The 26,754-nt window shown below is 32.7% G+C and overlaps 1 protein-coding gene across 1 annotated transcript; it reads left to right on the forward strand.

Annotated features, from left to right (window-relative positions):
- Positions 1-2,955: 2,955 nt before the first annotated feature.
- Positions 2,956-25,534, forward strand: LOC134717809 (uncharacterized). Its single transcript, XM_063580302.1, has 14 exons — positions 2,956-3,156; positions 7,936-8,036; positions 10,163-10,347; positions 11,339-11,926; positions 12,483-12,671; positions 13,679-13,789; positions 14,910-15,041; positions 16,030-16,199; positions 16,798-16,840; positions 17,763-17,914; positions 18,295-18,480; positions 18,992-20,099; positions 22,033-22,067; positions 25,218-25,534. Exons 1-14 carry the CDS (start codon positions 3,041-3,043, stop codon positions 25,306-25,308), a joined length of 3,207 nt encoding a protein of 1,068 aa, XP_063436372.1. The 5' UTR covers positions 2,956-3,040; the 3' UTR covers positions 25,309-25,534.
- Positions 25,535-26,754: the final 1,220 nt, after the last annotated feature.

The following is a 26,754-nucleotide window of genomic DNA, read 5'->3' on the forward strand; positions in this document are numbered from 1 at the left end:
CTGAAAATGAATTGTAAAGCTTTTCCAAGAAAAGAATAAAATGAATAATCTATTATTGAACACATAATGCAGCTATCTGTATGAAATACTTCTGTTCAAAACCCGTAAATAAATGTTCGAGCTATAAACAAGACTCGCAAAGGTTAAATTGAATATTTCAGAAGAACAAAATATACCCCAGCCCCCATCCTACAGAATACCTTAAAATGTTTACCTCTTAGGAGTGTGCTATTCGAATACTAAAACTGCTATACAAGCAAAGTCTTTGATTGCGTTGACAGGACTTATATCAATATTTATGATTCGTTTCTATTTTCATAAATTGACCACAAATTATGATATCTGAATTGATACCTTTAACCTGACCAGGAATTATCAGGAGAATGTCAAATATCTCTTTATAATAGAAACTTCCGTAGGATTATGATAACCTTTTAATCAGATCCTAACGGGAGCGGATTGTTGACATAATACTATACAAATCGCCCTGGACAAAGACACGATACAAAGACGTAGTATCACGGTATTATACCATAATACAAATACTACAGGTGGATCAAGAGGATCAAGTAGATATTGAAGATGCTTACCACAAGATACCTGTCGAGGGTCTGTATGCTGGTCGTAATTTGAGGTGCTTTAACTATGTCGCCAGTGATACTAATACATTAGTATATACGTATGGCATATTTGATTTTTTTCGGTAATTTGGAGATGTTTGCTACAAGATACCTGTTGAGAATCTGTATTGGCTATTGTAGTCGTTTCTGTAATCAATATCGTACTTTAACTCTGGAAAGTCGCCAGTAGTTGTCGTATGAATACGAATACGTATGGCATAATGTTTTCGGTAATTTTGAGAATTGGGTGTTTATGTCAGATATTGAAGATGTTTACCACAATTAAGATACCTGTGGAAGGTCTGTATGCCGGTCTAAGTTTAAGGTGCCTTCATCTCTGGAACGTCGACACTACTTGTACTTTAAAATGGAAGCCGCATATCTAAATATTTTCGGTAATTTGGAGAAATGGGGCGATAATGGCAGAAATTTGATTGCTTCTGTTGAATTTAGGCACAACATTTATCGACTCGAACGATTTAGATACTAGTATTACATATTGTAGAGTCTGGGTACCCGTAATATATATATTTTTTTCCTATTTTACTATAATCACAAATAGAACAGTAAAACATGATTTCTCGAACCTGAATCTCAGCAACATACGCTTTGCTTCAGCTAGAAAAGGTCTTTTTTTAAAGCTTAAATTAAAGAAGAAACGAGTACGTAAAAACAACAAAAGCACAATAAAACACTTCCTCTATAGGTCAATATTCGGTCACTTTAAAAGTGTTTAACCCCCTCTAGCGCCTCAGAGAAATTGATACTTTAATGTCACTCTTTTGTCAAGTGAGATGTTTATAACGGTAGAGTGTGTAACTACCACTGTTTGTTTGCTCTCTGATACAAATATTTGACGAACATTTTCATAAACGGGTGGAAACTTTTAACACATACCAGGGAGAGGGACCGAACGTATATAATTTATAAATAATAATTTGCGGATGATATATCTTCACTTTCATGAATGAGTGAAACACTATGCATAGGACAGGGAGAGGGACCGTACGCATATAAGTTATAAATTATTTGTGGAGTATATAGTTTCTCTTTCACGAACGAGACGTAGTGGGAATGAGCGCAAACAAGTTATAAATGGTATACGGTGTATATACATATTCACTATAAACACATGCGAATAAAAGTTATTAATGTTCTTCGGTGTATATACATATTCACATTAACGGATGGAAACGCTAAAACAAAACAGCGAGAAGGAACGAACTCGTATATAGTTCACCGGATCGAGTCGACACAATTTTGATCGTTGAAATAACGCCTTTCGTTGGACAATATCAGTACCGATTTTAGGAATGATAATGTATCAACTTCCATCGTATTAAAATATTTTTTCTATAGATGATTTCGATCTGATAATTATATGTGTGAATATATATCGTTTTCTTTTGATTTACAACAATTATTTATTGAAACCTTGCACTCGCCTACCTCTCGGAAAATAATTTAATGAGTTAATTTAAACCAAAATGTACAATGAATTGTACAGATAAAGTATTCGATTAAGATTCGCGACACAAAGAATTGAAGAGATAATTTTATGTCAAGATTGATATACATCTCCGAGGGCCAAGAGTAAAATACAAGTCGTTTAATTTATGTTGGTTTTTGTGAACAAGGACATTTAATTTTTTCTCAACCTCGTGCGACTGGGACAAAAATTATCCGTTAAGTACGAAATGAAAATAAACGATTTTCAGTTATACAAAAGAATAAATTTGATAGAAATATGAAACGGAGATTTGAGATATGTAAAATAGATAATTACCTACAATTGTGATCAATCATAATATGTGAATTTTATGACTTATTTGACACGGGAGTGTATATACACGTACGTCAAACGGCAGTTTGTGTGTTAAACTTGTGAGAAATATACATGGAAGTATTGTGTTACCTACCCGAGGTTAGAAGTATCACAAACATAGTCATATCAAAATGGATTAACTATGGAATAAACAGAACTTGATGATTTTTGGAGATTTGACAGTTGTATTGTGTGACAAACTAACGAATTTAACCAAATTGTTGCGAGCTTGATTTTTCACAACGAGCGGATTTTATAAACAATGGAGTAAACAGAACTAGATTTTTGAGATTTGACAGCTGTATTGTGTGCAAAACTAACGAATTTAAACAAATTGTTGCGAGTTTGATTTTTCACAACGAGCGGATTTTATAAACAATGGAGTAAACAAAACTAGATTTTTGAGATTTGAGTCGTATTGTGGGCAAAACTAACGAATTTAACCAACTTTTAGCGAATTAAGTGATTTACAACGAGCGGATTTTATCAACAATGGAGTAAACAAACTAGTTTTTTTTTAGATTTGACAGTCACATAGTGTGAAAAACTATAGAATTTAAACAAATTGTACATGTAGCGAGTTTAATTTTCTACAATGAGCGGATTTCTAAAATATATTTGTTTGTTTAATCAAAAGGAAAGATATTCTCCATTGTGGAGTGTTAATAACTTTCATTTTAAACGGGATGGAAAGCACAATGAGGAAATATGGTAAGCATGAAAAAAAAATCTATTTTTTCCCCTAGTTTATGGGTTTGGTGGTTTTGGAGGGGATGTCGTTTTGTAAATGAATACTTCAGTAATGATTGCAGAGTTTTATATTTAAATACAACATGGTAGTTTCACATTTTTTGAAATTAATAACACATTTTAAATCCGAGCAAGACATTACTGACCAATTAATCAAATGATATCACTTTAATTGTTTCTATCAGTAACAGTCGAACGTATCATATAAGTTTATTAATAGGTTTAAATATACATCGAAATGTAATAATAAGACAAGCCCAGACTGTTCTCAAATGTATATCTTCTTTTATTCAAATCTAAACATAATGATTGTATCAAACTTTAATTTCAATGTATAATTTATTTCTTTTAAATCCAAACAAACACAAAAACATTAATGGTCTGACATGCTCGAACAAAAACTTAATTATACAGAGTTTTAAAAAATATTATATTAGAGCTAATTTCCTAATGCAGGTAAAGTAAGACTTTGGTTAGCTTGCTTGCTTTCTTTGTATATTGTACAATTGTAATTGGGATAATATTCTATCAAATTTAGATAAATATACATTTTATACAATTTTGTCTATGCCTGCCTACATTGTTTGCAGATGTCAATGATAATAACTATGTTTGAGCTAACGTTTATACAAATAAAGCAAGTAAGCAAACCAAAGTCTTACACACCAAGCATTAGGAAATTAGCTCTAAAAGATACTGACACAGCATAATATACCTCTCTAATGCTTTGTAACTGAAAAGAAAATCTAACAATGTCATGAATGTCTATTAAATAAAATAAATGTAAATTGTTGATTTAACTAATTGAAGTGAAGTTTTATCCCCAGTTAACATGTAAAGTTTACTATGTTTTACTTACTTTAACTGTTCCTGGAAAAACAAATCAAGCAAATCAATAGAAATTTGAAGATGGCAAAACATAGAAAGAGAAAACTGATAATGTTTTCTGGGTAATTCAAATGCCATTGGTGATGAATATCATTACATTGTGAATTGTTTAGCTTTTGATAACTGTAGAAAACAATCTATTGCATTTTACTATAGAAATAGACCAAACACATTGAAGTTTTATGACTTTATGAATTCAAAAAAATGTACAAAACTGAACGAACTATGTAAACTTATTAAGGAGATCAATAACAAATTGAACTTTTCTGGGTGAACAATTGTGAATGCCTCTATCTTCTTTCGTATATTATTTATTTATGTAATTTTGAAATATGTATAATTATCTCTGACTATACCTTTGTAATTTGGTCTGTGAGAATAAAGATATATATATATATGAAAAAAAAAGCAATGTCCAAAAAATCTGTTTTACCAAGAGTAGAATGGTTTCTTTGAGTATCAATGATCTTCTTTTTTAAGTGTGAAAAAAAAATCTGACACATAATCAGTTACCACATAAAACAATAAAACAAAGATCTACATTCATTCACTTATAAACATAATGTACTAGCAGTGTTAACCTTCTTGGGCTTTCGATTTAATGGTACTTTGATTCAGGGTCTACGTTCCCTGCCGGAGCACAATACAACCTCATTTAACACCGAGGGTGATCTCATGTCAGGTTGTTTTCGCCATACAGCCTTTCTTTTTCTACGTTTTTTTGCCTTGAATTGTCCGTTTTTCTTCGAATTAAGAGTTTGAATGTTCCTTTAGTATCATTCGCCTCTCTTTTAGTGTCACAGTTTTATTGAGTAATCATAATTTAGTGTCACTATTTTATTGAGTGATGATACTTTAAAGTCACTGTTGTGTTGAGCGTTTATACTTTAGTGTCACTGTTTTGTTGAGTGAGATGTGAGATCTCATGTGCTCCGAAAGGGTAGGAAGATACTGCTTCGAACATTATTATCGTTAGAATGTTACGTTAAGATTTTAAAACATTTGATCTTTATCATAGTATGATATACTCATTTGGCAAGGTACACACACATTTTAATTTGAAGGTCCCTACATGTACATGTACTCCTCAACCCCTACATTTTTTGACACTCTTTAGCGACACATATAAAGTATATAAATATTAAACTATACAATTATGGTATCTTGTGGTAATAAAGGGTTGTCCTGGGCAAGGTATACATACTAATATTATAATTCAAAGGTCTCTACAAACCCCCTCAACCCCTCCGTCTTTTGTTTGTCACTCTTTCGCGACAAATATATAGTATACAGACATTAAACTGTACAATTATGGTAGGTTGTGGTAATACAGATTGTCCTTTGCAAGGGTATACTCATTCTAATGCAAAGGTCCCTACAAACTCCTTCACCCCTTCACCTTTTGTATCATTTGACACTCTTTTGCGGGAAATATATAGTATACAGACATTTAACTGTATAATTATGGTATCCATGTGGTAAAAAAATATTGTCTCGGGCAAAGCACATACATTCTAATTTGAAGGTCCCTATATGTACAAACCCCTCAGTCCCTCTATTTTTTGTTTGACTCTTTTGCGACAAATATATAGTATACAGACATTAGACTGTACAGTTATGGTGTGTTGTGGTAATAAAATGTTGTCTGAGGCAAAGCACACACATTCTTATTGAAAGGTCCCACAAACCCCTCAACTCCTTCAATTTCTGGTTGACACTCTTTCGCGAACATATACAGTTTATAGACATTAAACTTTACAATTATGGTATGTTGTGGTAATAAAGGGCTGTCCTGGGCAAGGGCACACGCATTCGAATTCAAAGGTCCCTTACAAATCACTCCACCCCTCCATCTTTTGTAACGTTTGAAACTCTTTCTTCGCAAAACATATATATTAGAAAGACATTAAACTGTACAGTAATGGTATGTTGTGGTAATACAGGGTTGTCTCGTGTAAGACACACACATTCTTATTAAAAGGTCCCTACAAACCCTTCAACTCCTGCAATTTCTGGTTGACACTATTTCGCGACAAATATATAGTATACAGACATTAAACTATATACAGTTATAGTATGTTGTGGTAATAAAGATGTCCTGGTTTGACACGTGACACTGAAACAATTGTAAATATACATTTAACATAAATCTAGTCCATAGGTGTAACCTTGCATGTTTCTCAGGTAAAAAGAGAACAAAATATGTAACACAGATATACATATTTCTGTCTAAAACAGACTGTTATGTTATTTAATGTTATTTACAAAATAATGTGTTTTACATTCATTTGTGTATATATGCGATTTAAAGAAGTTTTGCTATAGGTTATATTCTCTCAAAATAAGCAATATATAACATTTATTTTAATATATAAATAAAGCCAACAGTATTTTACCGCTAATCAGAAGTCAAAAATTGGTTGAGAGAGAACAAATCCGGGTTACAAACTAAAACCGAGGAAAACACATCTACTATATAAAAGGAAAACATCTAAACAACAGATACACTGAATATAACATTTATTGGGACCAAAATCGACTGCATCAATATTTAAAATTTCGGTTGGGCAGCAAAATCGCAAAGAATTTTTCAAATTTATACAAAATATACGCTAGTTAGTAACGATGTTAAAAGATTTTTCTTTTTTTCTTGCTATTTGTTTGGCGATTAAATATCACGTTAGTGAAGGTTGTTTTCACACACCCTAAATATTATTTTTATAGGATACGGTGCAGGGTCAACAAAAAACACCTCTTCATCGGGTACATCAATGCCTTAAAAGTAACATGCACATAAAATGTGAAGGGTTAACGTAGTTAAAATTTTCTACCCTCCCCCTCCCTTTTCCACACCCACACATACATTTTCAAAAGTATTATCATTTCAAGAGATGTGGTATGTACTAGTGAAGAAGACAAGACAGGCCACCTATCGTCCATACTTTATAACTCTAGTTTTCTTTTAGGCCTTTCTTTTACCCATTAATCTAGGTGTCTCGCCATATATAACGCCATAATGTTTTGGTTATAAATTACCATATGTAAAACAAAAATAGAACCGGAATTCCTGACTGACATTGCATATTTAATCATAATTAAACTTGTGAAGTATTGCCAACGTGAAATGGTTCTAAAATGGCAATGGCTGCATTTTATAGTTTTATGTGACTCATTTTCTAATTTTCATTTATCGCTGCGATATAGAATTTTTGTGCTGATGCGGCGTAAAGAGCAAACATCAATTGATTAATTTAACAGACCTCTGTTCTTTGCCATTGTTTACATATTTCGAATATTTCAGCGATTTTTTTTCTTAACCTATTCTTACACATTTTTTTGTACAATAACATATAAGATCATTAAATTAGACAAGATGCTGATGTTATGCTGGAAGGGAATAGTGTATAGATTGTACGATTGCAGCGTTACGTCCAGTAACAAGTATCACATGAAAATGTAGGCTAATGAAATGTTAATGAGATATGTACTAAGGCGAAGCCACAATTTTACCAATTTTAGGAGGGATTCTTCTTGCTTAACAAATATTTTAAATTTCAATGCATGTCTTTGCATGGTCTTTCAGTTAGAAAAAATAACATTTTAAAGACCACCAGAAAACCAATTTACTGTAAATTTGATACCGTACTGTAAGTGTCACATTGAATGTATATTTGTTTCCCTTGAAATTTTTTATAGACAGACAATGCCATTATATCTGTTCCTGTTGGCTGACAAAGAATATCTTCTTTCCTCAGTCCTAACGACAGTCCATGAAAGGAAAAAAAAAGAGTCCTGATTTGGTTGGGTACCAATCGATCTAGTATTTTTATATAATGCTTTCTTCTTTTCCAGTGCTCTACATAACTCTGAATCTTCCCTGAGTCACGTTGGAAGCATGGAGACGCTGATCGACACGCCATCTATAGCGGAAGACAACCCAGAGGTAATGTTAGGTAAGCATTTGTATGCGCTTTTTGTGCACAAATATGTTTCATAACTGTGTATTTTTTTTGTATTAAGACAACTTCGATTTATGACATCTTTCGTCCTTTTAATCATGGCTAAAATTTATTATATTTTGGTTTTATCTTTGTACATGTATATCAATCAATAAATTCAATAAAACAATCAAACGATTTTGATTTTTTTTTTAGAAAATGTACCCTTAGGGCACCTGCTTCTTTGTGTGGTGTCTGTTTGTAGTAGATAGATTTTTGTAGTAGATTCATTTCTTTATATCGTCCTGAACATGCATGAAATATTTGCCACTGGACGTTAAACAGCCAACAACCAATCATTTTTTAATGTATCATATATATATTTTTCTGGATCTACTTTCAATGGTATGGACACGGAACTAAACTACATGCAAAACGTGACAGTGACATCACATAATTAAACATGTTGGAATTCATGTAGTAGACACCATAATCATTCTTTAATTTATATTTCATTTCTGTCATTCTATTTTTGTCATATATGAATTGCATTTACATATTATTATGTATTTGTCATTGAAAGATGCATTATTGGAAAACTGTACAACTTCGTTTAATTTTGAAATGTTCATCTATATTTGTATCCATGTAGTTTTGTTTGTTTGTTTGTTTTGTTGCTGTTATAGTCTCTGTGTGTTTTCCTATTTTACGAAGGTGTCGTTGGCTAGTAATGTCAGTAATTCTCAATCGGTGTCGTGTGAAATAGTTTTAAAAGAGTTGTAATTTAAAGGACACCATCAAATTGTTAAAAGTCACCTTAATTGTTAAATGCGACAATGTAATTGATGCCTTATCAATACTGAAAATAATTAATTAATAACTAGTAATAAGAAATTTGTAATATTACCTGTAAGTGTTAGTGATAAGCAAAACATCGTCGGAAAACTTATTAATAGTTGAATGTGATGATACCATGGAGACTATGGATATGAAATCTTTGAAATTACGAAGACAACATCATAATTATTTATGTTTTTGTACATTTTTTTTTATTATATACTTACAATATAGTCCTGTAAATCTTAATGAGTTTTAAATGCCCGACAGCTTGGATAGACGTTCGTTCACACATAATTGGTTATCAGCAATTTGTACAAGTTTCCTTTGATCCTACTACCTACTATTTTATAAAATGTATAAGTTAATGGTGCCACGTAATACTGTGGCAAAGTTATGCTTTCTTATCTCTCCACGTTAATTTATCAATGAAATTCGGGCTTGTTTGCTTATCTTCCTGATAAAGTCGGTATCAAAAACAGAACCTCGTATGATTTCCGCGGAACCCAGTGTCTCGCCTACTTTTGATTTTAGTCGAAGGCTCAATAAAAATGGGGGAATATTTTCCTCTAGAACCTATCTTTTAATTGTAAGAAGCTTCTGTCCGAGTTTGGTAAAAAGCTAGGATGGTTTATGAATCACTAATAAATGTTTTTAAAAACTTTAATTGCAGACTGTATGTAATGTTAACTGGAAGAAAAACTAAGTCCATTTATCAGTAATAAATGGAAAAACAGGAAGTAAATGTTTACAAAATTTTCTTCTAGATACCAATTTCCGATCCGATAATAAACAAGCTATTGTCCAAGTTTGGTAGAAATCAAGGATATTTTAAGAAAGTAATAAAAATTCTAAAAACTTTAACAACAAAGTGGATGTTATGTTAAATGGCAAAACATCTAAGTCCATGTATAAGTAAAATACGGATAATCGCATTTCTTTTACAAAATTTACTACTGGATACTTTCTTATGATCATAAACAAGCATCTGTCCAAGTTTCGTAGAAATCCAGGATAGTTTAAGAAAGTTATTTAAATTTCGACGACCACGACGACGGAATGTAGGATTGCTTTGTCTTGCTCTTGCGACAAAAGTCACAGGCTCGACAAAAATGCCACTATTCTACATGCAGTAACCTACCTTATTATACTATGCTATATAAAAATGTGTTGATTATTGGTTTTGTCTATGTACCATGTGTACCTCTATTTCTCAGAGTTATCGGGTTGGCAGTTTGGTCTCTTATATAGTAGAATATTCATGGTTTATCAATTTATCCGATGTTATTTTATTATTCTTTTAGATTTCCTTACAATGCAGAGTCTAAGAGACAGATACAATGAGAAAGACCTATTTGAGGTAGAGTTAACGGCCCCATACGTCAACGAACAAGACTTTGATAACTACGTCAGAGAATTCGTCATTGATGATGCTATTTCCGAGTGTTTTGCTGCCTCTGAAGATTCAAGTCCTATATTTTCATTTCCGGTATGTTCCGTTGTCTTCTATAGTTTACTTTACGATGTACATGATTTTGCTCATTACTGAAGGTCGTACGATGATGCAAATTCCCTCCACATCTTCGTCGATTGGTCTCTGATGGAAAGTTGTCGCATTTACAATTACAATACCACATCTTACTAATTTTTTTTTACACTAGAGGTGTTTTCGAGATGTGATAGTAGGTAGATGCTTACGCTTAGCTTACCTTTGCGGTATTAGGCATAACCTTTTTGAATTATGGGTCCTCAATACTCTAACTTTGTACTTGTTTGGCTTTATAACTATTTGGTTTTAAGCGTCATTGGTGAGTATTATGTAGACGAACCGCGCGTTTTGCGTATTAAATTATAATCCTGGTACCTTAGTATTAGCATGTTATGAATATAAATCCATTATTAAATTTGACAAAGATCTTATGCGTATAAAATGAACATATTTCCTATTTTAGCAGATAGTACGTTTTCCCTGTTTTAGAATTCTATAGTATTCCCAAAAACAGGGAATGATGTGCGCATCTTTATTTGATGATCAATTTTGATACAGCAGATTGCATTTACTGTTATGCCATGTTTGTGAACAGTTGTAAATAATTGTTTAAAACTGACAAACACCTTGAATGTATAAAGAATTACTTTACTATTTTCTCACACTACATGCTCTCATTTTCATTGTCATAGCAACTGGGTAAGAATTCCCTACATACTTTTTGGCCAAAACCAAAAAAAGATGTTAATGGAAGAATATAAGACTAAATTACTTCTAGAATATAATGGAAAAGAAAATTTTATTATAAAGAAAAAGGTTTACTTGTTACTTTCAATAGTTTGTCAATCCCCCTACTGTTCAGTCTACTCGCGAGCTTCTGGTTTTCTTCGTCAGTCTGATTTCAGCATATCGATTACAAATGTACTGTTACATCCAACTGAATAGTAAAAAAGATATGTATTTGTTGTAATACAAAGCCTTTTCTTTATAGTTTCAGAAAGCGTCTAATTCACCTGCAAAACAAAACCGATTGAAAAAGAAACTTGTCCACAAATCCCCTCAAGAGGAAATGATACTAAGTGATGAGGACTCAAGGTCAAGTGATTCAAAAAGGTCAAAGCTGATAGGTAATATTTTCAACCGGAAGCAGAAGGGTAAGGAGAATATGAAACCGATCAAAGAACCAGATTCTAAAGAAAACGGCGACATTACAGGGGCGATAATCGATGCTTGTGAACATATTACAAATACATATAAACATCCTTCAGGGAAACCAGATTCTACTATAAGTGATACATCACCGAAAAAAGACTCCAATAAAAATCAGGGAATAGTTAAAAATGGCAGCATAGTGAAAGAAAGTGATAATGTTAGTCGTAGGACCAGTGTTAGTAATCGGTCACGTGACAGTAGTTCTTCTCGTCGTCTACCTCCGGTTCCTTCCGATTCCAGTCGATCAGAAAGTTCTGTTCCGAGGAGAAAACACTCAACTGCTTCGTCTACGGGTACAGCAAGAAGGACACCGAAAAAGAGTGAAACACTTATTGATGAACTGTTGTCAAAGAGTGATGCTGATTTGGTAATTTTATTTTAAATTATAACGCGAACATGGATATTATTTCCTCTATACTTATCTTACAATGTTTTCATCTAACTAAGTTTACTGTCTGCAATTAAAAAATTGTTTATATCTCATTACTTCATCAAGTTAAAGTTTAAGAAACATACTAAACTCTGCCGCCCATTCGATTGTAAAGTTATCAGATGGATTGCAGATTAACAAAGACATATAGGTAAAAAGTTTTTTATATTTTCATCCCATGCTTTTTAAATTAGGTAATTTATATAAATTATGCGATTATTTCTTGACCGGGATTGGCTTTACTTTTGGTTCTCTTATCAGCTATGGAACGTTTGTATTTTGTTTTTGGACTCGAGCATCACTGAAGAGACATGCGTATCTGGGGCAGTAAAAGTGGTACCTTTAATGTTTTAATCAGCTTTGTTTTGTTTTTTTGTGTTACGTTAAGGATGGTATTACAAATATGCCGAATGAATTGAGAAGGACAAGTGTTTCTCTTGTACCATTTGTTTTTATAAAATATACATATAATACTATGCTATTCTTTATTTAGGCGTCCACATTGAACAGTATGTCGTATGATTCTTTGAGAAAAACAAGAGACCGAATGGGTGACACCGTACTACATAGATGTGTCAAAGAGGACAAAACTACCTCAACAAAAACCTTATCTACTAAATATCCTCAGATGTGTTCAGAACTCAATAACGACAGATTGTCTCCCTTAGAATACTCAGTAAAGGTAAATATTACTTAGATAAAAGACAGCAGGAGTATACCGCTGTTCGAAATTCATAAATAGATCGAGAAAGAAAAAACCCGGGTTAGAAGCTGAAACTGAGGGAAACACATCAAATATAGGAGGAGAACAACGACACAACAGAAACACTAAAATGCAACACACACAGAAACAAACTATAAGATACTAATAGCCATTTTCCGGAGTTCGAAGCTGATTGGAACGAGTCTGTGGCCTCAGAAATATTCTGGTTAAACATTGAGTTCCCTAAGAACCTATTGCAGATCAAAAAGCCTGACTCAAATATGTATCTTTAAAAGATATTCTGTTAAGCAAACTCATAAATTACAGATTCAAAGTCCCGTATAAACAGTTCAGTCAAAATATAGGGAAATCTTTATTATGATTGTAGAATTTCTTGAAAGTACCTGTTTATTGATATTTGTAACATATTCAGTGATGAAATTGCCTAGTTGTGTGAGAAGCAAAATTAAGAACATATGGCGTAAACCCAGAGTTAATACCAGTGCAAATTTGAATATAACGAAATTGATTTTTCAAAAATCGATATTTTTAGATTTATGAGTTTGACTGTCCTTTTGGTATCTTTCGTCCATCTTTTGCATCAATACAAAAAGTAAAATCACAAAAATACTGAACTCCGAGGAAAATTCAAAACGAAAAGTACTCAATCAAATGGCAAAATCAAATGATAACGAATGGACAACTGTTATATTCCTGTTATGACTTGGTACAGACATCGAACAGCTTAGGACAATTAATAAAAGTTATCAGAGGTACCAGGATTATAATTAAATACGCCAGACGCGCGTTTCGTCTACACGAGACTCACCAGTGACGCTCAGGTCACAATAGTTACAAAGCCAAACAAGTACAAAGTTGAATAGCATTGAGGACCCACAATTCATAAAAGATGTGCTAAATAAGGGTAAGGCAATCTATATATCCTTTTATTAACACATTTCTATGTTTTATGATCTATCTTGTAGCTTGGAAAATGTGAATGTATGTTGATTTTACTTGAAAAATCCCGTTCTGACGGAGTACTGGAATCTTTAACGGTGCCTAGACTACTTAATATGGCAGCTCAGTACGATCAGGTAAAAACAGTCATATATTTTTATATATCACATGAATAAAGTATTGTAAACACCAATGAGATGGAAACTCATTGACAAAAACCGACAATTAGATGTCAACAGACGTTCTTCAGCTATAGACAGGTGTCTGACATCCTAATCACAGGTGTCTGACATCCTAATCACAGGTGTCTGACATCCTAATCACAGGTGTCTGACATCCTAATCACAGATGTCTGGTACACCAAATGCCAGTTTTGTCTTCACAAAACTTCACAAAAACAGCGGTGCCCGAATTAAAGCAGACATTTAGATATTCGATATTCAACTTTAGACAGGTGTCTATAAACATGATCAAAGATGCCAGCCTTCAATATGGTCCAGCAACCGTGCGTTTCGTCAATTCAAGACCAATTAATGGGGCTAGAATACACCTTATCGCTATTTGCCCGTCATTACTGCATGGACATCACAAAAGTTCCTGTAACCTATTTGACTTCAAAATGCAAAATATCTGACGCCACAAAGGAAAAATGATTGTTGTATAAGGTCAATGGCTCAAGCTGCACATATTCTTGTGTTAACCGGCGCAGATTTCCAAATAGCGATAAGGTGTACTAATATTGAAATAATTGGAAGGCAAAATCAAATATAGTGTTGTTATCTACGAGCATTAAAATAAAAAAATAAATCCCACTAGTGTCAAGTACAACGAAACATTAATAAAGCTTCTGATACTTCAACAATTTACGCTTTTGTTCTGCTTATTCATTAATATCATCCATGTGTAATAGGAAATTAATCAGCTGATTGCGGATTACATTAAACAAATAAATTAAGTTAATACATATTGTCATCTCTTGAAATCGAACCATCCAACAGTTATATATATGCTTACTAGTTTTTTTCCGTTTTGGGATTACGGGATGCAACCACTTTTGATCTGAATAGGAACGTTAAATCTGATGCCTGCTAGTGAAAGGGTCTAACGTTTCACACAGGACCTGTAATTTTGAAGTAACAAAGTTCTGAACCTCCAAGCTATAATACTTTCTAAATAGCAGATTTCTGATTTTCTAAACGATTGTTCAGATATTTCTTATCTATATGTACAAATACTCATCTTTTCTTTTATCCTTAGCCTGAATGTTTGGAATCTTTGCTGAATTTACTCCCTAAAGGAGAGGGCAATCCACTGGAACTACCTCCAGATAGTCTTGGTAATACGGCTGCGCACGAGGCTACAAGTAAAGGTCATCTCAGGTGTTTACAGGTACCAATGAACTTCTACTAACTAGTAAAATTACAAAAATACTCCACTCTGAGGAAAATTCAAAATGAAATTCCCTAATCAAAAGTCAAAATAAAAATGATAAAACACATCAAACGAATGGACAACAACTGTCATATACCCGACTTGGAACAGGTAAACTCTTCTTCTTAGTACAGGTAAACTCTTCTTTTTGTATACATCGATAGAAAAATGCAACCAATGTTAATGTAAAAGATTAATGTCACGTCTGTTATGTTATAGGCAAGTTTTCGCGTGTGTCTAATTTTCTCTATTTCGCGGTAGACATTTAACCGCGAAATTTATCGTACACAAACATTTCACTATTAATTTAAGCTATATTTATATAACGTGACTATAATTTGAGACACCAGTCACTCGTTTCGTCTGCACCAGACTTATTAGTTACGATTAGATTACACATGTGTCAGTGGGTATTCCGTATAACACGCTGATTTTGAATTAGTTCGACTTTTACAAATAAACCTGTATGTACCCAAATCAAAACAGTTAGAAGGCCATATTAAATGTGAAGTTGCAGATCATTTAAATCCAAAACATCTGTATAGTTCCACTTTTACAAATAAACCTGTATGTACCCAAATCAAAACAGTTAGAAGGCCATACTAAATATGAAGTTGCAAATCATTAATCCAAAAAAATCTGTATAGTTCCACTTTTACAAATAAACCTGTATGTACCCAAATCAAAACAGTTAGAAGGCCATACTAAATGTGAAGTTGCAGATCACTCAAATCCAAAAAAAATCTGTATATCTGTCGAAATTCACGACACAAGATAAAACCCATTACAAAAGTGCTGAATGCTTGGTTGTTAAACCATTCGGGACGTAACGTTCATCTATCAACATATAGTGAAACTCATTGCCTATAACTCCATCATCAATTTAACAACTGTATCACAAATATCCACGTAAAGCCATTACACTAATTATAATTCTTCTTTTCAGATATTGTTGGATAATGGGTATGATGTTTGGTCCAAGAACTCGGAGGGATTATGTCCTATACAGCTTGCCATACATAATCACCATACGGAATGTTACGGGTTTATGTTATTGTTTGAAAGTTCTCGATGTCTTGCAAGAGAAGCTGCACACCAGTATAATAAAGCAGTCAGGTATTGTGATAATCACCTCATAACACACAAACTACTTTTACATAAATTTTGTAGTCGTTTTAAAGTTTGTGTTTTAAATTATGTTTATTCTGCTTTCACAATTAAACATAGGGAAACAAATGTATCAAACATTATATTTTATCTATAGTATGATGTTTTAAGAGAAGAATCTTACAAATTTTTTATTTTTTTTGAAATACAAAGGCTTTTCTACCTAAGGCATATATTACCTTAGCTGTATTTGGCAAAACTTTAAGGAATTTTGGTCCTCAATGTTCTTCAACTTCGTACTTTATTTGGCCTTTTTAACTTTTTTGGATTCTAGCGTCACTAATGAGTCTTTTGTAAACAAAACGCGCGTCTGGCGTATATACTAAATTTAGTCCTGATATCTATGATGAGTTTATTTAGAAATGAAAAATATCATATATCTATATCATCATTCAAAAAACTATTAAAGTCACCTTATAAATGAATCATCTAATGGAGACAGTCGTAGTCGTAATTTGTATTTCGGTCCTTCCTATTGTAATTCGTCCATAGTTGATTTACAGTGTGTTTTCATCTTTTAAACGTAATGTTGTATCCTATTTTACAGGTTGACAAATTCTAAGATTTCAAATTACGACGCTTTTTTTATGGTATGTATATATCTATTAAAATTTATAAGGACCATACATCCTTGTATTGCACATTTTGCGTTATTATACACAAAACACAACAAGGCAATGTCTTTTAACATGGGGGAACTAGATTTGAACACAATTATACGACGATTGTTGCTTTAATACATATCTGTCTATCCTTTTCGAGTGAAATTGTCTTTATTTTCTTGTTACCTTGTTCGTTCTCTTAATCTGTATGAATTTATTAACAAGAATATATGAGAGCAATCTTTTCTACATATTTCAACAACCTCAAAATGCTTTCAAGCTCTATCTCCAGTTGTTTATCATTTGCTTTTTATATAGAAATTAACCTCACTATTGTTAGAACTTTAAACTACACACATCGATCTATGATACCATGAATATAATTGGTGACAGTACCAAAATGGCTATGGTGTGAATAAATTAAATAGAGATCGGCCTTATTATTACTCACTTTATTTCTCATGACTGGGCGGAGTTGAACCGGTTTGCTCATAATAAACCAGCTCATCTATAGATAGGTGTTTTAAAATAAACTCATCAATGAAGTATCCAGTCATTCTTTTGTAAATTCCTATGTTGCCACTAATAGGTGATTAGAAATCAATTATGATTAAAACTGTCATTATTCTTATTATACACATCTTCAAATAGACTGTCCTTATACAAATTAAAACGTAGGCTCCGCCCTTATGCAAATTAAAACGTAAGCTCCGCCCCATCAGGCGAAAAAACATTGGTAATAGTTGTTGTTTTTGTCAGTTGTTCTGTAACGGTCAGATAACTGATTATCATTCATTATTTCATTACATATTTCCCTAGAAATTGTTTGTACTCATAAATTTGAAAACCGTCTTAGAAAACAGTTTTCATCTTAAACAAAATCGATAAAGCTTATGTTACACATTTACAGATTGAATCCCAGCTTTCACGATACCAGGAACAGTTGAATGAAGCCATGAGGTCCACTCTGGAGAGTCAGGAGAATATCTTAGTTTCTTTAGACTGTATATACGATCAGTTAGCTGCAGTGCTAGCTTCAATGGAGGATGCATCAGAATTAACGTAAGATATTTCAGAATTAATGTAACATATTTCCGTATTAACGTAAGATATTTCCGAATTAACGTAGGATCTTTGTCCGGTGGTCAAAGGTTATTTTCTCAATAATGATATCGCTTATATAATGTAAAAAAAAAATAAGTATTAAATTCAGAAATATTGAAATGGACGTCACGATTTATCATTATGGATGACAATTTTTGTCTCGTTTCAAAGCTAAACTTGAATGTTCTTTTTATGAATTTCGAATTTATAACGCATTTTTACCTAAAAAGGTTATTTTTAGGATCGCCATAACATATAACAAATATATTATATTGTGCAATTTATTTAATGAGCTGGTTGATATTTGTGATTACTATAAGTCTATTTTATATTCTCAGTTGCCATTTAGAAACTATCAAGGGAGAATCTGAACGCCTGCAAGATCTGTTTGACTTTTCGGTTATTGCTAATGCTAACAGTATGCTGTCTAAAGTGTTGACTGACTTCCGTGAGGTATTGAAAGATGCGGATGGGAAGGAAATCAAAGACGGTTCTCCTGATAAAAAGCCGTACAATAATTTTAGGTAAATCTTTTTTACATTACTTACACACCATACATAATTATTTGGTCATTACACCTGGTGATTTTTCACAATGATTTGTTTTATAAGCATCAACATTACCAGTTGTATTTTATTGCCTTTCCTTAAGAGGTTTTTTTCAATTATCTAAAATTTCTTGTTATTGACAATTGTAAACATTAAATACAATTTTAATTTTGTTTTTTAAATCAGTCACGTTGTTTTTTATTATTATAAAATGTATTGATGGTTAATTCGAAAACGAGTACATGGATAAAAGCAAGGATTTTCAAAAAGTTATTTCAATGACATTTAAAATAATAATACTAACAAGAAACAAGAATTGTTCTTTAAGTATCATACATGATTTCACCTGAAAAGAAGTGCCAATGTCGTCAAAAAACACCACACAGTGTATATCTATTATTCTTATTTAAATGATTATGAATTGAAGCAAATAATGCGATTTATACTTTTGGTATATACAATTGTAACTCCTTTTTTTATATTTCAGATCTTCATATAAGGATATGATAAAAACTCTAGAGCATGATAAAGGTGATCATTTTGAAACAACGGTACAACAACATATGCAGACATTTATAGAAAAATATAAGCTACCGGAAACGCTATTTTCAGATAAGGAGAGTACTTCTAATTCTAGTAGTTCCACAAGCAATCGAACATTTACCATTACTAAAAAGTCTTTAAAATTACAGTCCTTTCCCGTGGACTCTACGCATCATGAACTACCTCAAAATAACCCTGACAATAGTAGTAAAGAAGGGAACACACAAAAATCGCCTTCTAAACTGAAGAGAGGTAATACGAAAACTAAAAGTCTTAAAGGTCGAACTCCAAGCCAAGAGAAAAGAGCTGATGTGGTAAAAACAGCTCTGTCCGATGAGATTAGTTCAAAAGATAGAAGAAACATTAATGGAAATGCAAGTCAACATTGTAATGACGATACAGATAATATTGTTAGTCATATAATGTCGTCACCGGAAGTGCCATTATTGGAAAGTCCTAGTGCAACAGAGTCTGTTTACACATCAACTCTGACGTCAGACCAAACTGTCACAGATCAGTATTCTGATTGGACATCAAGGACTGAAACACTCCAAAGAGAATCGAATGATTCCGGTTCCGAATGGTGGCAAGAAAACAACGGTTACTATAACGAGGAAGAAGACGATATTGACGATGGTCATAGTCGTGTGCGTCTAAATGTTGACAATGAAGACTTGCCTGATGAAATGTTGCGTCAGCATCGTCTGAACCAACACTTAAAATCAGTGGAGAAGATAAACGCACATAGAACTGACGTCATAGAAACTGTAGTAACAGCTTCGGGTAGACAGCTGGGTCGGTCTAATCCATCCAAAGTACCGAAGCCAGCTCCTAGACCCTCTTTGAACAAGGAACAACTGAAACAAAACAAGGAATCCAAAAGAGGAACTAGCATTTTTAGCAAGATCAAAAATAAAAGCAAAGTGAAACTTTTTAGTGCTGAGAATGTTGGTCCTTCGCGTGAAATAACCCCATCGGAGTTCTTGGAAAGTTATGATCGTTCACATGATGGAGCAAAAAATGATTTGAAGTGGGACGAAGTTTCTCTAACGGTAAGTAATCCTTAGAAATGCATTGATAATTCTGAATTGTACTTGTGTTTTGTGATATACCTAATGAAGTTTAACTATTGAGGACGAACTTTTCACGAGCATTATATTACAATATACATCATCTAGGCTTGGTCAATTTTCAGTCACACATGGTAACCTTTCCACAGTAACCAATGCATAATCATGCCTTATTATAGAATCTTATCATCATTGGCCAGGATCAGTTCTACTGTTGGTCATTGCTCAGTCCCAGTTGGTTACCTCCACACAATTAGCAGTGCTTCATTATGGATTCGTTTAAATAGTGATCGTCATATTTAATTAACTATACCATTGATCTATTCTGATGAGGCGTGGTTGGTTAAATGGTCTAATGCATTGCATGTTTTTATTTCGCACCATATACAACGTAACTGAGTAAGAATTGGCTCCGTTTTAGTTTTACTAGCTCTTTAACGTTTTTACGAGGGTTGGATAATAAAAATGTCTACCTTCAGCATCACTAAAAAGACATAAGTTGTCAAAAGGCGAATCTGGTTTAGTTAAATTGATACCGTTGTTTATTTAATTACGAAAGAATCAATTGTCCTGCACTTGTAAGTTTCAAATGTTGGAGACAATTCTCAATTTTTAACCTGTTACATCCAATCACTGCTATTGCATGCATTTCTTTTATAAAAGAAAAGATACGAAACCGTTGATAGGGAAAAGTACATATTGTGATTTTTTAGGAAAGCGAAAGTGTTGTTTCAAATGATTCTCCATATTGTAATTGTAATTATCATTGTACGATTGTTTCATTCTAGATCGTGTGCCTTTTATTGGGTGTTGTTTTTGGTTTGTTTTGCATGCATGCGACAACAACCAATAAAGTTCACAAAATCTAACTTTAAACCATCATACAATGATAGTAACATGTACAATATGAAATTGCATTTGAATCATTTCAAACTTATATTTATCTACACCAATGCCAAAATAGCTAGAAGAACAGTATTGCATTGGTAGATGTATATGAGATTTCAATGTTTGTATTCTCGAAAAGCTGACACAGTTGTTGTGTTAGCACTGCATACATTCATTAATTTAAGAAAATATGATTAGTTAATACTTGGATATGTAATGTACGAATCATTCGTTAATGAATATTTTGAAAACTTGACCTCAAGTCTGGATACTGTCATTTTTTATTTAATACATTTTTTATCTAGTTCATGAGGTTGTAAGGAACCATAGTACCTAAAATAGAACTTTAAGAGATAGATTCAGGCTGGACTCTTATGATCTTAGAAATTACGGTATAACACTTCCATTTGAAGGGGGTAGATAGTTCTAAAGAGTACCAGGTTTATAACTAGACACGATAGACGTGTGTTTCATCTTTATAAGACTCACCAGTGATGCTCAGATAGAAATAGTCAGAAGGCCAAACAAATTATAAAGTTGAAGTGCATTGAGTACCCAAAATTCCAAAACGTTGTGCTTAATACGACTAATAATATCTATGCCATGAAGCCTTTTCTGTTTCCTTTTCGATAAATGTACGTTCTGTATGATTACAGCAACACTTTGGGTATTTAAAATTGTATTATAAAAGCCCTTAGCAAAACTACACATAAATGGAGTTACAAAGCTATCAAATTATCAAGGCGATGGCAACTCTAACAAAATTTGCTGAAAAAAATAAAATCACAAAAACACTGAACTCCGAGGAAAATTCAAAACGGAAATTCCTTTATAAAATGGCAAAATCAAATGATAAAACACATCAAACAAATGGACAATCGCATTCACAGTCTTGAACTACACACATATTGCAATTCTATGGCATCTCGAGCTGCAAACAAAAAAAACCAGAAACTATCAAATATGTGCATATAGTTTATAAGAACATTACTGAGGAGGTAAATAAATATTCATTTTACTTTTTCAGGACGGAGAAGAGTACAAATCAAATGAAAAGCCTTGGTAAGTTAAGTAAAATATAGAAAGACAATGAATCTATTTATGAGTATGTAAACCTACTTTTGTATGACTGTAATGTGTATTCATCGTATTTATAGGTTCAATCGATGAATTTTAGCAATAGTTACATCTATTGTGTCGCCATATTTGAGGGTGTTATGCATTAGTTCCTTCATAAATTAGTCAACTTATTAAACTGACCGCAAGACGAACGAAACAATGGTTTTCTGAACAAGGACGATTTCTTTAGCTATGCTTAACTCATCATTATGATCTAGTAAGAATTTGTTATCAGGCGTTTGTAATCTGATATAACAATAACCGCTTGGTTCAACTTGGCTAGTCAAATAAAAAAATCTCAACCATACAAATGGAAAAGAAAGTAACAACTCAAACTTTTTTTTTTACGTCGTATTTTTATGCAAAGATTTACTGTCCAAGAAATCCTTGTAGTGTTTGGTGGTTTCTTTAATATTCTGGTTTCACCGTGATGGTTCTACAACCCTGGCATATTCCGGGGGTATAGGAATATTACGTTCGTTCTTTTATTCAGCAACTCAATTCTTTCTGTAGTTAATCGTGTCATCAAGTTTGTAAAAGGGTTTGAATAATGCCAACGTCGTTCCTTTTTTGAAAATGGCATCGTTAGCACTCTCACGGGTGCAATTCTTGTCAGATCTTTATCAATCTGATTTTTAAAATGTTGACAGATAACAATAAAAGTGTTCTAGTTGTTTCCCTTGTACCTTGGATTAATAAAATATGTGCAGTGCGTTGGGACATTGTAACTGTTCTTTATTTTAAAAAAAAACACCTGTGTTAAATTTGGTATTATTGATTATTTGAAAAGTCGAACCTGTATTAAGGTGGTACAAAATGTACTTAATTTTTATATTTATTGCGTTGAGGCCTGGAATGAGTCGGGTGTGTCAATTCTGTGTTGGTTTTTGCATTATGTATTCGGGTTTTGTTTTCTGTAATTAGTCAATACTTTAGTAGTTTCATTATGTATATCTTTTATATTCGTTTGATACAATTTACTGTTTGCAATAGCATTGATTGTTCTAAATAATAATGGATGTTCTTATCCCATAAAAAACATAGCCGTACTTGACACAACCTTTTTCAATTTTTGATCTTCAGTGCTGTACAACTTTGTACTTTTTTTTCACTTTCGATCTTTTATATCTGGGCGTCACTGGTGAGTCTTGGGCCTTTTTGACGTATTAAATTTTAAACCTGATGCTTTTTGTTATCTATTAATCATGTGTATCTTTGTCTACTACGTTCTCCTATTTATTTGTATTGAAGTCCTGTAATATTATATTGTCATTTCAATGTTACGTTCTCCTATTTATTTTGATGCCCACCTACGATAGTAGAGGGGCATTATGTGTTCTGGTCTGTGCATCCGTTCGTCTGTCTGTTCGTTCGTCCGTCTGTTCGTTCGTCCGTCTGTCCCGCTTCAGGTTAAAGTTTTTGGTCAAGGTAGTTTTTGATGAAGTTGAAGTCCAATCAACTTGAAACTTAGTATGCATGTGCCCTATGATATGATCTTTCTAATTTTAATGCAAAATTAGAGAATTTATTCCAATTTCATGGTCCACTAAACATAGAAAATGACAGTGCGAGTGGGCATCCGTGTACTATGGACACATTCTTGTTATTGTTTTCCTGTAATATTATGTTGTCACTTCCATGTTATATTTAACATTGCCATTAAAGTGCGAGGTTTGGCATGCCACAAAACCAGGTTCAACCCACCATTTTTATCCTTTTAAAAATGTCCTGTACCAAGTCAGGAATATGGCCATTGTTATATTATTGTTCTTTTCTGTGTGTGTTACATTATAACGTTGTGTCGTTTGTTTTCTTTTATTTTTGAGTGTAAATTCAGATTGCGATAAGACGTGTCACGGTACATGTCTATCCCGAATTCATGTATTTGGTTTTGATGTTATATTTGTTATTCTAGTGGGATTTTGTCTGATGCTTTGTCCGTTTCTGTGTGTGTTACATTTTAGTGTTGTGTCGTTGTTCTCCTCTTATATTTAATGTTTTTCCCTCGGTTTTAGTTTGTTTCACCGATTTTGTTTTTATCCATGGATTTTTGAGTTTGAACAGCGGTATACTACTGTTGCCTTTATTTAACACTGTAAAATCAGCTAACTGTTTTGATTACGTTGTGTTGTTAAGGAAATATTAAGCCTCTCAGTGATTAAAATAAGTGTTTGTCAAACTGCTATATAACCAGTGTAATTTTTCTGATAAAATGGTTGGTTCAAATTTTTTGAAATTTTTACATTTTTGTCAAATTGTCAAAGTTAATACTTTGTCAAAATTTTTAGAAAATTAAACGAGCCAAATTAATTTTAGTTGAAGTTTTGGGTACCATCTTAATCAGCAACTCGACTCAACTCAAGAGAGGTGACATTTTAAACTAGGTTTTAGCAAATTCCAATATCGATATCGTCCGTGGCACATTGTTTTAGGGGTTTCAATCAGTAAAATTATCGTACTTGCGAGCAGTCTAATGGAAAAGGTCGGAAGGATTTTGGCGCTGTACAAATTTTAAATATGTTAATATTGACGACATATATTTTTCGTCATGAAATTTTTTGGTAGAAAATAGCAATAAAAAGACCGTTGTTAATAGTTGAAATGATGAATTCATTCGAAAATTAGGTGACCGCTGACCATGTTAATCAGGTGATAGCTGAAACGAGTTAAATTATAGAGCGAAACATTTGGGATTGTCTGAAAACGCCCGTTTACTGTGGATTCATTTATTTTCGTGGGTACCAATTTTCGTGGATTGCGTAAAACTTGCCTTTTCGTGGATTGCGGAAAACTTGCCTTTCGTGGATATGTAATTTCATGGGCTTGCCAAAGTCTGAATAAAACCCGAGAGATAATTTGTAATTCGTTGAACATTTAAATTTGTGTTTCATCTGTACCCTCGAAAATCACGAAAATTGGTATCCAACGAATAATAATGAATTCACAGTAGTTCAAATATATTTATTTATGTTTAAACTTGACGACCGTTTGATGCATTGAATCGTCGTTAAGATAAGTTTGACTGTAGTATGATTACATGATATAGTTTGCTAATTCTAGCAAAGAATGTAATGATTAATTTATCTTTAAAAGGTATGAAATGTCAGAAGATGAAGAAAGCCTACTACAAGGTTGGAAAACGGACGATGAAGATGAAAATGCGCGGGATTTTGGAAACCTATGATTTTAAATCTATTAGGACAAAAACAGTCTAACTGTGCATTGCAGCATCATCAAAATAAGGATATACGGTTATTGTGATATCAAATCAATTTTGTTTTATTACACTCAGGGTTAACATATAATGAATATTGTTGTGAAAACAGGGACATATTTACAAAATTATATTTGCATACAGTATCTATTTTATTACATTATCTGTGTACATATCGTCTGTTGATCAAAATGTGTTAAATGAGTGTGTTAAATGAGTATTTTAACATTATTAGTTATATGTAATGTTGTATTTTTGTTATTGATTTTGTTGATTGATTATAAATTATTTAAATTTAAGCTCATATTTGTTCTTAGAAACATGTCATCGTGTGAAAAATCAATCGAAATACTGATTAAAGTAAATAGATGAAAATATAATTTTAAAAAATCCCCAGGTGATGTTAATACGTAAGACTCAGGCCGTGTTCACATTGACCTAAACTCGGTGTTGTGTAAGTGTAACTCACACATAAACTAAACATAATTACGTTCCCATTGATAAAACTCAATGTTTACATGTAGCTTAAATCATGTTTTGTCTACATGCAGTCGATAGTCGATGTAGGCCTTGTGTAGGTTCAGTGTACACAAAATTAGACATTCCGAACTGTAATTTTTCCATTTATATGTAAAAAAGAAACGATTTTTATATAAAATTGATACTTATATAACTTATTAATTAAGTTCTTTACAGAAATATTTGTCTAAATTTTTTATATTTATTTGTTATTAAAAACACTTTACGTAGCCTTATTAACCCCTCAAAACTCATCCATCATCATTGCCGAACACATAATTCCTTAGAAAAGGTCTTCCCGAATCGACTGGACGTACACACTGACAGAAATATATACCACTGGTCTTTACTCTAACAACGATTCACTTATAAATGCGAATTACTGAAAAAGGGTGAGGTTAATTGTTTGTTTGTGTAGAATCTCAGATCAGTTAAAATAGAATTAGAAATAAAAAAATATCACCCTCTCCTTTTGCCAAAAAAAAAACAATTTGTAGAAATAATACCATTTGAAACAAACAGAAAAGATAGAAATATAGTGATCCTTAACATCGCAATTCTTTTTCTGTGTCTATAAGCACGCTGATGCAGCCTACATTTTTAATGCGTAGTCGAGACATCTTTAAACTACTGCAAATCATCCAAAATGACTTTCTTAAAGGAGCAACCACTTTACTTTAAAAAAAAAAAAAAAGGGGGGGTCTGAGTCCGAATTTTTTCTTGCGCGAAGGTTAATTTTCATTTTTTTTCGATGGTACCAATTCAATATTAAAAACAATAATGTATGGGGAAACTTTGGATTCAGACTATTTTTTCATTCTAATCATCTGTATGACCCGATTTTTTTTCAATCAAATTGTGGAAAAATCCATCCCCCCCTTTTTTTTAAGTCAAATG

The sequence above is a fragment of the Mytilus trossulus genome, chromosome 5, assembly GCF_036588685.1.
Source record: "Mytilus trossulus isolate FHL-02 chromosome 5, PNRI_Mtr1.1.1.hap1, whole genome shotgun sequence".
Taxonomy (NCBI): domain Eukaryota; kingdom Metazoa; phylum Mollusca; class Bivalvia; order Mytilida; family Mytilidae; genus Mytilus; species Mytilus trossulus.

Bases quoted from the DNA above. Each gene is read 5' to 3' on its own strand.
- LOC134717809 (XM_063580302.1), top strand. From the start codon at position 3,041: ATGAGCGGATTTCTAAAATATATTTGTTTGTTTAATCAAAAGGAAAGA. The intron at 10,348-11,338 runs GTATGTTCCGTT...TTTTCTTTATAG, and splicing joins GTCCTATATTTTCATTTCCG to TTTCAGAAAGCGTCTAATTC. The intron at 22,068-25,217 runs GTAAGTTAAGTA...TATCTTTAAAAG, and splicing joins AAATCAAATGAAAAGCCTTG to GTATGAAATGTCAGAAGATG.